Genomic DNA, 12,767 nt, shown 5'->3' with positions numbered 1-12,767 from the left:
ATTTGTGGATAAAACAATCTGTGGATAAGGAGGGTTGACTGTATTACGCTCAGTGGTAGATGGGAATTCAAATTTACAAGTTGCACTAGTCTAGTGCAAAAAAAAAGCATTGCTAAGGATTCTGCATAGTGTGAAATGGAAGTCAGTGGTGTGTGTGTGTGTGTGTGTGTGTGACACCAACCCTAGGCAATGTAGTCCATAGGATTGGTGTCACCTGGTGTGGTCACTTGTGGTGTCACCTCCTTGACCTCCTCCTCCCATTTCACACCATACAGAATCCTTAGTACCATATATACTCGACTATATGTCGACCTCATGTATACATCAAGGGCAGGTTTTGGGGCCAAAATTATGGATTTTGATATGACCTGTGGATAAGTTGAGGGTAAAACTTAGCAGCATGTAACAAAGGATGTAAAGGCTGAAGTAAAGGAAAACAACGCTAAAGGTCTTTAAAAGTTTTGACAGACACAACTATTTGTGTTCACCTAAAGACTGGATGGATGAGATAGTAGAGGGGGTTAATGCTTGGTTTAGATGCTCCGAAAAGAGATTAAGTTCTCATCTTTCACCAGGGTATGCTTCCTCTTTATTTTATATATATATAAGAATTAAAGTACAGTACTTACGTTGACCTGTGGATGTCAACCCAGCTATTTTGGGACAGTTTTTTGACAAAATTTCTAGACATAAATAAACATAAATAAACAAATTACTGTATATATACTCATGTATTATATACAGTAATTTGTTTATTTATGTTTGCACTAGTTACTCGTAAATCATAATTCCTGTATACCACCGAATGTAATGCTAATAGTTGTGACTGTAAACAGCTAGCATTTTAAAAAAAAAATTCCCATGCCTTCAAATAGCAATAGCATAAGCGTAAGCTAAATGTGATTTATATATACATGGTTAAAATGTAATGTTTTTTAAAGAAAAAATTAAAAGGATTTTTTTTTTTTTTATAAAATAAAATAAAAAATAAAATATTAATTTAATTTTTAAATGAAATTTTAAAAATGAAATTTTAATTTTATTTTTTTTAAAGAAATTTTAATTTTAATTTAAAAAACCCCATCCCTTAGAGATGCAGGCCAGTGCCACAATGTTTCTGCCCAAACACAGGTGTTTGAGGAGAAGTGGTGCCACCCCCCAGTGCTCCTAGGGATGCCACTGGGTAGGAGAGGAGGGGGGGAGGGAGGGAGGGAGGGAGAGGGCTTGTGGTGGGCCTCCCCCTCATAATAAAAGAGCTGGCAACTGAGGCCGCCCTCTTGGCCACTCAGGCCGCCATTTCCTGGTGTCATGGTTCCTGTCTCCTAGCAACGGCAGCAGGCCCCGCCATCAGCATCATCAGCATCCTCATCCTCATTAGCAAGAGCAGCAGCGGCAGCAGCAGCAGCTAATCAGTGGCCCCTTGGCTGGGCACAGAAGCAGCAGCAGCAGCAGCAGCAGCTCCAAACAATAACAAGAGCCTCCCAGTGGGAAGAAACAGAAAGAGCCATTGAAGACCTCCATGAGCAGCAAGAGCAGGAGGAGGAGGAGGAGGAGGAGGATGCCATCCAGAGGAGCCCCACTTTGAGAGCCATCCTCCTCCTCTTCCTCCTCCTTCCCTCCTCCTCCTCCTCGGCCCCATGGATCCCAGGGATGCTGCTGCTGCTTTGCCTGTGATTTCGAGGAGCCACTGGCGAGTGTGTTAAGGAAGCAGAGGAGTGGAGGGAGGAGGGAAGGATGGAGGAAAGGAGGGTGCCCTCACTGCTTCTTCTCTTCCTCCTCCTCCTCCTGGTTTTTCTTTGCTGTTGTGTGTCGTGGCTGGTCTCCGTCTTCACCCACCAGAGAGGTCCCTTGGCCCGGCTGGCTCCCAAAGTTTCTCCATGGTTTCTTCCCGGGGTTTGAGGAACTTGCCTGCGGCTCTGACAGCCCCCGAGTCCCCCTGGTAAGAAGAGAAAGAGAGAATGAACGAATGAATGAAAGAGAGAGAGAGAGAGAGAGAGAGAGAAAGGAAAGAATGAAAGAGAGAGAGAAAGAGTGGTGGTGGTCTTTTCTGGGCTTCCTAAAATACTGCCATTTTGGAACCCTGGGCTCCTGCAAAGCCAGGAAGGTGCAGACTTGGTCCTCCTTTCCCCAGGACCTGTCCTCCATTTCCGCCTTCTGCCCAGGAGGAGAGTCAGAAAGGTCCTCCATTTTGAGCAGGACTGAGGAGCCTGGGTTGACTTGGTCCTCCCTTTTTAACCTTCTGTCCAGGAGGGATACCCAAATGTCCTCCATTCTGAGCAGGGCTAAGGAGCTTGGGTTGACATGTCCGAGGAGTGTTTGGAGCTCAGGGTGACCAGATTTGGTCCTCCTTTTTCAGGACCTGCCCTCCACTTCAACCTTCTTTCCAGGAGGGATGTCAAAACGTCCTCCCTTTTGAGAAGGACTAAGAAGCCTTCATTTACATTTATGGGAGTGTTGTTGTTGTTATTGTTGTTTTAGCTTTTCAGGGGTTTTGCCCTCTAGATTTTCTAGAAGGTCCTCCATTTCAGCCTTCTGCCCAGGAGGGATTCCAAAACGTCCTCCCCTTGGAGCCTACATGGACATTTCCAGGAGTGTTTCTTTCAAGCTTTGGTTTGCTCAGGGCCTCCAGTTTTCTGGAGTGTCCTCCATTTGGCGGTGCCTGGTCCTCCTTGGCGGTGAGGAGCTCTGGCCACTTTGTGCAAACCCTCCTCACAAACCCTGGCTCCCAAGAGCTGTCTGTGGGACTGGGATCATCTGCATTTCTTCCCCCTTTTTGGTGCCTTTCCTGGTGTTTCTGCAGTTTTGGGGGGCTTCATCTTTTAGGAAAGAAGGGGGGTTGGGGGAGGGAATAAGGAGGGGAACCGGTGGAGCTGGAGAGGAGAAGAAAAACACCCTGTTATGAAATGATGGAAAGATGGAGGTGCCTGCTTGTGTCAGGCTGCTCTGACAAATAGTGGCCAGGTGTCCACCTTTTCCAGGATCTGCCCTACAAACTGTTATCCTTGTGTCCTTTTGAGCATCCCTAAGAAGCATGGATTGACATTTCCAGTGTTTTGAGCAGTTTTGCTTCAGTGTCCTGATTTTGCAGTGCCTTGTCCTCCTTTGCAGCTGAGACATCTGGTCTTCCTGGGCACAGCAGAGGCACCTGGCTGGTTGAAAGTCCCTTGAATGGATGGATGATTGGATTTTTCAGAGAATGAGTTTTGATTGGGAAAAGTTGAAGGCTTTGGCTGCCACCCACTCCCCTGCTGCTGCCTTTCTGGTGTTGGCTGCCTCCAGAGCCATCCCTGGCTGGCAGGACTCTCCTTTCTTGCCAGTTTCAGCCCTTTGATCCTCTGCCAGGCAGAGGCTGCCCATGGCGCAGGCCAGCCTCCCTCAGCTGTCCCTAGTAGGCAACTTGGCAAAGGACATGATCCAGGACACACCAGGACCAGGTAGGTCAGCCCCAATGTCTCCTTCACCTCTGGTCCTCAAAGCACCTCCGAGGAAGGCGAGTACAAGCAGCAGGCAGGGACAAACAACTACTTTAGTAGGTCTGGTTGTGTGTGTTGTGTGCCTTCAAGTTGTTTCTGACTTATGGCAACCCCACAGCAAACATACCATAAGGTTTTCTGGCTGAGATCAGTTCAGAGGAGGTTTGCCATGGTCTTCCCCTGAGGCTGAGAGAGTGTGACTTTCTCAAGATCAGGTTTACATGGCCAAACTAGGGACTTTTCCCAAATTGAATGGTAGATGTCTCTCTGCCCCCCACATGTTTTCTTCTTCTTTACTGCACATACAGTCAGAGAGAACAGTGGAGAAAACTTGGAAGCGAGTGTCCTGGAATCACTTTGTTCTGTTAAGCGTCTGCCTAGTTTTTTCGAAGGGAAAACAGTGTAAAAGATTATCTGGATTTTCCTGTAGCACAGAGTCCCCATTAGAAGGTAAAGAACTACATGGATATATATGTTTTTCGAGTTCTGGTCCTTTCAAAATCAGGGAGCATTTGCTTGTAGCATACTACAGAGAGAAGCAGCTATTAGGAAACTGGCTGCTCTTGCGACTAGCCTATGTACCAGCCTTGTCCAGGTCGAGCTATTGGCATATGTTTTCCCATCTTAGTTAATGCGGCTTCTTGCCTATTGGTGTCCTGGGGTGAAATCTAATTCCATCAAAAGCTTGATTAAAAACAATCAACGTCTATTGAATTAATGTCCAAACAGCTCTCATGCTTGAAAAAGGAGATACAAGTCCAGTGGCTGATGAATTTCTTTTAGGTGCAGCGTAAGAACCAGGGACATTTCTACAAGAAAATGCATGGATTTTAAATGAATCTGAAAATTGCTGAACCTGAGGATATTTGGGAAATGGCACAATTTAGCTGATGAGAGGAATAAGATTACCTAGGATGCTGACTTAACCAGATCCCAGGGCAAAGGATTTAACTTTATGCAGCATGCTGTACTGATTGCTTTTCTCTTTCTTTCTTATAATCTATTTCAAACACTCTGGGAAAGTAATGAATGACTCTTCCTCATTCTTTTTCCCCCAGACTGTCCTAAACAGCTGAGAAGGAATTGTTGAATATTCAGTTGTTGCTTCATTAGTTGAATACATGGATTATGAACCTTGTGATGTAAATAAAACCTTGCAGCTTATTTCAGGCTCCCTTTGTCAACACAAGAGCAGGATTTGTTCCCCCAGTGATTCAAAGTGGTGTTACCCTCCTTCCTTCCTTCCTTCCTTCCTTCCTTCCTTCCTTTTTTTAAAAATCAGGTTTAGCACAGTAGCTTTCTGTTCCCATCACATTCTCACATTGATGGACTGGCGTTACATAACCAGTTACCTTGAACATCATACATGACTCCAGATCAGGCATATGTCCAGAGGATAAGCTCACATTCAAAGCAGGCAGGAAGGTTTGTCTGCATATTCAAAAACAGTTGAAAAAGGAATTGTTTCAAAGAAAGTTTTCTGATGATACCAGGATTTGTTTATTTCTTGATGTAGGGATTGCAGTAAAGGATAAACTCTAGATTTAAATCCCCTAGCCTGGTCAGGACAATGCATACAAATATATACCTACAAGTCTCAGCAAAACCATTTATTTTGCCTTTTATTTCCCATCATTTTCTTAAAGAAACACCTTTTCATATTTTCCATAATAGATCACCTTCCATAAGCCCCTCAGGTAATAGAACCTTTTGGCCTCATTCAGTGAAAACGGCCTGAGGCTAGAAAACAGTTTAGCAGTTTCTATAATAAAAACAAGAGTCTATGCAATCATAATAAAACTGTAAGGATTATTAAACCAAGGCAGCATCTCAGACTACGATTAAGGCTGCATCAAACATATTCCCCCTATTAAAAATGGAGCAATAATGTCAAATCTAGGTTATCATACAACAGAAGGAGATGAACATTGTAGATTAAGGAATTTTTAAAGAAAAGATACATCGTTTCTCTAAACTATTGATTCTTTAGATGGTCTGAAGCAATTTTACAAGGTAATTTTGATCCTTTTGGGGTCAGGTGATGCCTCTACTTCTAAAAAATCTCTCACCCTTTGTCCATGTTAGTACTAAGTCATAAAAGTACAGGAACTAAAACTACATTCAAGAAGGAACATGTTTTTCTATCAGACCCTAGGAGTACCTGTTCAGATTGCACTCTAAGCCTTTTAAACATTGTCAGTGAATACAGAGGAGGGAAAATGTAAATGAGAATTACATTCTCCAACCCTGCTCCTGTATCTCTCTGCATTAACATTATATGAAGAACCCTTCAGGATCAGAGGCCTATATAGACCACTATTCTGTTTCTACAGTGGCCAGCCACATACAAATGGCAAGGCCATAACGAGGACATGAGCAAAACCGTTATGAAGATGCTTCTCCTGCTCATGTTCCCCTGCAACTGGAGAGTAGAGTAGAAGCACAGTGCTTCTATTACTGGGATATATATATATATATATATATATATATATATATATATCCCCACACACATATATCCGTCATCATGAACATTCATTCATTAGAGATGTAAGTCTTCACTTATTTCAAATATTGGCCCTGTGGTGGGCATTATGCATTTTTTCAACTTTTTAATTATAATTTTACACATTTCAGGACTTTTTAATGAAAATTCTTTTTTCACAAAATGCATTGGATTCTTTGCATTAAAATGCAACATTTTTACATCAAAATTTTGCATTTTTCAGAAAATATATACTGCTTCCTATTGAAAAAGAGAAAAAAATTGCAAATCCATCTTGTGGCAGTGAATTCCACAGTTTAACTCTTCCTTTTAACTGTCCTTAACTTCCCACCACACAAATCATACATAGTTTTATACTCTATTGCATTCACTTTGTTTGCCTTTTCTAAAGCTAATGAGCTACAAATGTTGCATGTTCAATTGGTGCCTTATTTTTGAGGTGTTGTTGTTCAAAGTCTTTCAAGTGTGGTTGAATCATCATGAATTTGTAGTATGATGCTGATAATTTTATTTTTAATTTCCTTTTTGATGGTGGCTGATGTGACGTTTACAGTTTTCAAAGTAGCTGCCCACTGATCTGACATTTTCATCCAGTGGTGCACCATAACCCCAAAATTTCTTTCTTTGTCAGTCACTGCCTGCTCAGTACCCATCACTGTAAATGTGCAGTTAGGATTTGTTGACACAGTGTGTATCATTTTACATAGTGAATTACATTTGCATTGCAGACTGTTTACATGGAACTTCATTTTCTCTTTTTATGTATATCCATTTCCCTGAACTTGGCTATTTAGCTTAGCCTGAGTTACCTGGAGTAACTTGCTATAAAGGTGACTTCGTGTTAAATGTCATTTAGAAGGCTTTCTCTTTCTTCCTTTTCAAGACTCGGTTCTTTTCAGAGCAAATGCTTTCCTTCAGTTACTGCATTGGAATGCACTTTTGACATATCTGTATCTGGCAGTATTAGGCTAGTGGATAGGTGGATGTAAAAAGGATTTCAGTTCCTGTTCCAAATTCCCAAACAAACATGTGAACAGAGCTTCCCAAGCACCCAGGTTTTATGACTGTGCATGCATACACTCACACACCTGTATACATACACACTTGCATAGTCCATGTATTCATGGACTATGTGAAAATGGCTCCAGGTTTACTTATTCTGGGAAGCACCATAGACAATGATGTTTAGGCCCTGAAACAGAAATTGTCCTGGGCCTCAGGTTTCATGCAGAAACCTGCTTGTTCCATGCCTGTAAACAAAGGGGTGGGACTTATGCACCCCTCCCAAAGTTGCAGAACTGCAGTTCCCATTAGCCTTATCCATGATCACCAGCAGTGAGTAACAATATTTGGAGGGCCACATGATTCCCTTCCCTGTTGTATAACAAGTAATTTTTTACATATTGAAAGCATTTACAGAAACTCCTTGGCTCTTGAATGATCTAGGAGATGAGATTTTAAAAAAAATACAATCAGTAGTTGTTAAAGGAAAGAGGGGGGGAATCCTTGCTAGCCCGTGTGTGTGTAAAATCCTTCTCAAGTTCTCAGTGAGTGAAACATAGGCATTAATAGATTTTCCCCTCTTTGTCTCCACACTTGCTTAGCATGACCACTCCTGAAAATATTTGTTAAAAGATTGACTCAGAATGTGCAAGCTCAACGCCAGTTTGCCTCTTTGGATTTTGGCTAGTCTGAGTGCATTCAGAACAAGTCAAGACCAAGAAGTGTTTCAGCTTTACTTCTCCAAGATGGTGCTTTTGTTGAAAACAAAGAATACATTTTAATTTATTTAGAGTATTTCTGTATCGCCTTCCAGACCCCAGGGGTTCCCAAGGTGACTTGTTTGCAAAATGAAACCATCTTGACCATCCACTTGACCATGGGGAAAGAAGCAGCTTCTCAGATGTTCCCAGAGAAAGAGTCGTAGTTGTGGAGCTGCCACTAAAAAGGACCTGTACCTGGTTGCTATTAATCATATGGCCAAAGGAGGCAAGGCTGAGGAAACATCCAATGGAAATGTCTCAAAGTTTGGGCAGGTCTATCTGGGCAAAAGCTAGTGTTGTCCTGGTTTGTCAGTGACTTTAAAAGATCAATACCAGCAGTTTAAATTGAATTCAGAAATTGATTAGGAATCAGTACAGTTGGACTGTTTCCATTAAGGCTTACTAATCAATATCCAGACAGCTGCCTTTTGTATCAGCTGCAGTTTCTAAATTATCTTTAAAGGCAGTCCCACAAAGCCAGAGAAAGTTGAAATACTGTACTCAAGTCTGGGTATACCTGTGGTATGTCCAGCTATATCTATAGGCTGACAAAATATTCTACTAAACTACTATTGTCAACTACAGATCCAGAGAAAGTGCCAAGTCTAGGATCTCCACTGATTGGGATTTCCCCTTTCCTGGGAGTACAGCTCATAAATAACAGAATCCCCAACCAACAACAGCTCCATCTTGTCTGGATTCAGTTTCAGATTGTTAAATCAGAGCAGACTTCAGAGGAGAGACTTACAAGCTTTTTTAGAATTTAAATACGATTGCTATATTATCAGCTGGGGAGGGGATATTTATATTCCTTTTCAATAACACAACTCTTTTTTTCCTTCCTTTCCTTTCCTCTGTCTTTCCTTCTCTCTTTCTTTCTCTCTCTAGTTTCAGAAATGAACTTAGATATTTATTAGTTAAATTCAAAGCATGTTGTTTGCAGGTGGTGATACAGAAATCTCTTATAAGAGATTTCTCCTGACCTTCCCCCATTGCTTAGCTATTCTGAATTCTGTGTCTTGCACATGCTTCCTTGTGTGGAAGTGATTTGTCAGTAGTGACTGAGCAGATTTAAGAAAAACAGAGGCAGACTGCAATTTGCAAACGGGGTCTTTGCAGACTAAACTCTCCCTGGACTCTCATGTTCTTTTTCTCCCTTTTGCCACAGGAGCTGGAGCCGCTGTAGAGACCAGTGCCCAGGGTAGCCAGCCATGATAGCCACTGGAGGCCTTTTGCGGATCTCAGCCAGAAAACAGGATCCCCTGAGGCCTCAGAGCCAAGGCCCCAAACGCAAGCGCAAAGCCAAAAAGAAACGCAAAAACGATGTGGTGGTGGTGAAGGGAAAGCTGAAGCTCTGCTCTATCTCAGGCCTCATTGCTCTCTGTGGTATCCTGGTGTTGCTTGTGGGAATTGCCTTGGCGGTCATGGGCTATTGGCCCAAACCACATTACCGGGCAGGGAGCCTTGGTAACAGGCATCTTCCATCCTCACATGGGAGTGCCACCTTCAGCCGTTCCAGGAACCAAACAGAAGGGCCAGGAGAATATCCCCGGGAAGGCTCAGGGACCAACTCCTCTTTCATGAACAGCAAAAGGAACCTCCTCCCTTCCTCTCCTGCCCCCTCGCCCACCTCTAAAAGCTTCCTTCTTCAGCTTTTCTCACAGTATTTGCATTCAGACAAACTTAAGGTGCTTGGACCCCTCATCATGGGCATTGGCATCTTCCTCTTCATTTGTGCCAATGCAGTGCTCCATGAGAACCGTGACAAAAAGACAAAGATTATCAATCTAAGGGATTTGTACTCCACTGTCATAGATGCACATAGCCTTCGGACAAAGGATGGACCCCCCTCTGCTTCTGTTGCCCCAGTTCCTATCAATGGCTTTGTTAACTATGTACAGCCACGAGGAGTAGAGTTGAAACCTGGTGGCAGCTCTGGGGAAACTTTAGCCAAGACTGCCTGGCACCCAATGGTAAGTGCTCCTCTCTCCCCTCCAGATTTGGCTTCATCCCCACGCTGCTGCTCCTCTTCCTCTCCTCGGCAATTGCAGCAAAGACAAACCCCCAGCTTGGCTGAGGCTGTATATAGTATATATCGGGAGAGGGCAGCCTTGGCTAGGACTGCTCATAGCCCACCTTGCAGCCCCCCAGATGGCTGGGACCAGCGCAGTACTGCCAGTTCCATTGTGGGTTCCTCACTCAGCACTTTCACTTTGCTGCCGTTGGCTCAAGGAGAAGTGGCACAGGGAGACCGAAGTGGCTGGCAAAGGCCCCTGGGAGAACGAGGGGCCAAGGAAATACCTCGGGGAGAGTTTGAGCACAGCCTGAAAGACCTCAGGAGCAGCTACATAGACTCAGAGCAAGGACATGCAACTGTGGCCAGGACGGGTAAGCGCAAGCTGGTTCTTCGACGCCAAAGCACAAGCTGCCTCCCTGATGCCAGGAGATCCCTCACCCCTGAATCCTCTCAGACATTGGATAGTAGCACAGACCTAGACTCCAGTCTTTTAGTTAAAGCCTCATCTTCCACCTACTCTAAATCCCTTGATTTGGGAGACCCTCCAACACCAGCTGTGGCTAGGAGAGATTCCCAGGGATCTCAGTGTGATCAGTACCGAAGCAATAAGGGCTATACCCCACTGGAGGAGACAGGCACCTCTTTGGAATCTGTTGCCAACACACCAGCCCATAAAACCCAGGACTGCAAAGGGAGCTCCAGTGGGGACATGCCTTCTTCAAAGGACACCAGCAGAGAACAAACAGAACAACAGCCTTTGAGAATTCAGAGACAGTATACAAATAAAGAGAAACTTTTCATGATCTCCAGGTCAGACACCACAGTGGAGCTGGAGGAAGCAGACCTGGAAAACACCGGTGTTTCAGCCAAATAAAATAAAATGGAGATAAGCATCAGAACAACTTGTAATCCTTCTGCCCCCTTGTGGATCTAGGAAACCGGTCAATAGCCAAAGCGCTGAAATATATTATCCTTTTGAATTGCATCAATAAATTCCTGTAGATGTCTTCAGGAAAAACAAAAACACCAAGCAGGAGTTTGTTCTGTTCAACTGTCAGTCTGTATTCCATGCAAGCCAACTGTATTTCACACTGACAGTGCAGTAAATTCTTTGGATCAAAGGAAAGAGAATATGTTGACAATAATTGTGCACTTTACTGATTTTTTTTAAAAGTCTGATTGCTCCTTTCTTTCTCTCTCTCATTCTGTCTTGGCTTTTGCCATGGCGTTAACTGCACACTCTTTCCCCAGCTTCAGGCAGAGATGGATTTCAAGTCAGGAAGATTGATCTCTCTTGTAATGTTTGGTTAGATCAGAATATCATTTTGCAGAGATTAACAGATGAAGTATTATGACAAAGGGGGAAGGAATCTAAAGATTTAGTTTCTGAATAGTGTCAGCAGAAGAGGGATGGGAGATGGATAGCACTGTGGCCAACTAGCTGAAATCCCTCCATTCCTAAATTCAAATGAATACTTTATCAAGTATTATTGCACATGTATAAACTAAGAGCATTAATAACAGTTTTTAATTAAATAAAATATGTTTACAATGACCAAGTTTATTTAGGTAATGTTTCATTTCCTGCTAAATTCTTACAAATGAAATAGGTCTTGTTTTCAGTGAATGTCTCCAAAGGCAGAAAAATTAATTGCATGTGTTGAAATCAGGTCATCAACAGTAAAAAGTTTTCTTAAAAGAAGGACAGAGTGTGGATGACTAAAACTAATCCTACTTTATCTGTTCGTAAGTAAGTCCTGCTGAAATCAGTGGACTTTATTCCCAGGTAAGTGAGCATATGACTGCAGCCTTAATTAAAACTGAGAAATCATATGTAGATGGAATATGATTCAGGAAAGGAAGGAAAGACTCATAAGAGTCATTGATTCAACAGGAGACATAGGTGCGATACAGAGCACCGAAAAACGGTACCCTGCCAGCACCTGTTTTCTCTCTGCAGTGCTTGCATAACAATGGTGATGCCCGTGTGTACAGGGTGCTGCCATTTTGATGCCCTCATCATGTGCTAGGGTTGAGGGGCGTCTGGAAGCGCCGCCCCAAGGCAACCCTAGTACGTGATGAGGGCGTCGGAAAGGGCTGGTCTGTACCGGCCCAAAGTTAACTTTGTGTATTATTCTCCTGTTAAAAGGAATGAAACTTAATGGCACAATCCTATGTATGTTTACTTATGATATAAAGGCCAATCAAGACATTATGTTAATTTCATTAATGTAATTTTTTTTTAAAGGTAAATGGCAGTTGCAACAGCATCTGGAACACAGGAGTGGAAAGATAATGTTCCCCTCTATGCTATGGACCCAGCAGAAATTGCCACTGGTAGCTGCTGTTTGCATAAAATAGGTGGAAACTGTCCCTCTTCCCATTTCTTGTAGTCCTGATGCTACTCAGGGACCCAGCTTACATTTCAAAGTGCACAGTAGTGCATTAAAACAAAGAAGTTTGTCCCAAGTTACACTGTGTTAAATGGGGCTTACTCCCAGGAAAGCATCCATAAAATTACAACATTTCAAGATGCTTGAATCAGATAGTTTTGTAATTAGACCATTGTATCCTGTTTCTAAACAAGACTACAGTTGGCCTTCTGTACCCATAGATTCTTTATCCCTGGATTCAACCATCCATAGCTTGAAAATATTACACTCACACAATGAAAAAGGTAAACCTTGATTTTTCCATTTTATATAAGGGATACAATTTTACTATACGACTGTATTAAACTGGACTTGAGTGTCCATGGATTTTGGTATTCCATGGGGTATTGTGGAACCAAACCCCAGCAGATATCAAGGATCCACTGTATTTGGAAATCACCTGCTGAAGGAAATGGATTTTTTATCCAAATGATTTATTGGTACCAGGCACATTCTTGCCTAGTTAGTTCCTGATATATTGTAGCATTAATGAAGAGGGTTTTTTTTTTAAAAAAAAAAAAAACTCTCACTTTAATCATGTTCAGCCTCTCATATATTTACAAAATGAAAGGGAAAGCT

General features: G+C 42.7%; 1 protein-coding gene across 1 annotated transcript; it reads left to right on the top strand.

Annotated features, from left to right (window-relative positions):
* Window positions 1-1,405: 1,405 nt before the first annotated feature.
* On the top strand, window positions 1,406-11,502 carry LOC121917272 (transmembrane protein 200C-like). Its single transcript, XM_042443054.1, has 2 exons — window positions 1,406-1,939; window positions 8,908-11,502. The coding sequence occupies exon 2, from the start codon at window positions 8,951-8,953 to the stop codon at window positions 10,628-10,630; it is 1,680 nt and encodes a 559-aa protein (XP_042298988.1). The 5' UTR covers window positions 1,406-1,939; window positions 8,908-8,950; the 3' UTR covers window positions 10,631-11,502.
* The last annotated feature ends 1,265 nt before the right edge of the window (window positions 11,503-12,767 follow it).

The sequence above is a fragment of the Sceloporus undulatus genome, unplaced genomic scaffold, assembly GCF_019175285.1.
Source record: "Sceloporus undulatus isolate JIND9_A2432 ecotype Alabama unplaced genomic scaffold, SceUnd_v1.1 scaffold_14, whole genome shotgun sequence".
NCBI lineage: Eukaryota > Metazoa > Chordata > Lepidosauria > Squamata > Phrynosomatidae > Sceloporus > Sceloporus undulatus.
This window is presented reverse-complemented; position numbering and strand designations above follow the sequence as displayed.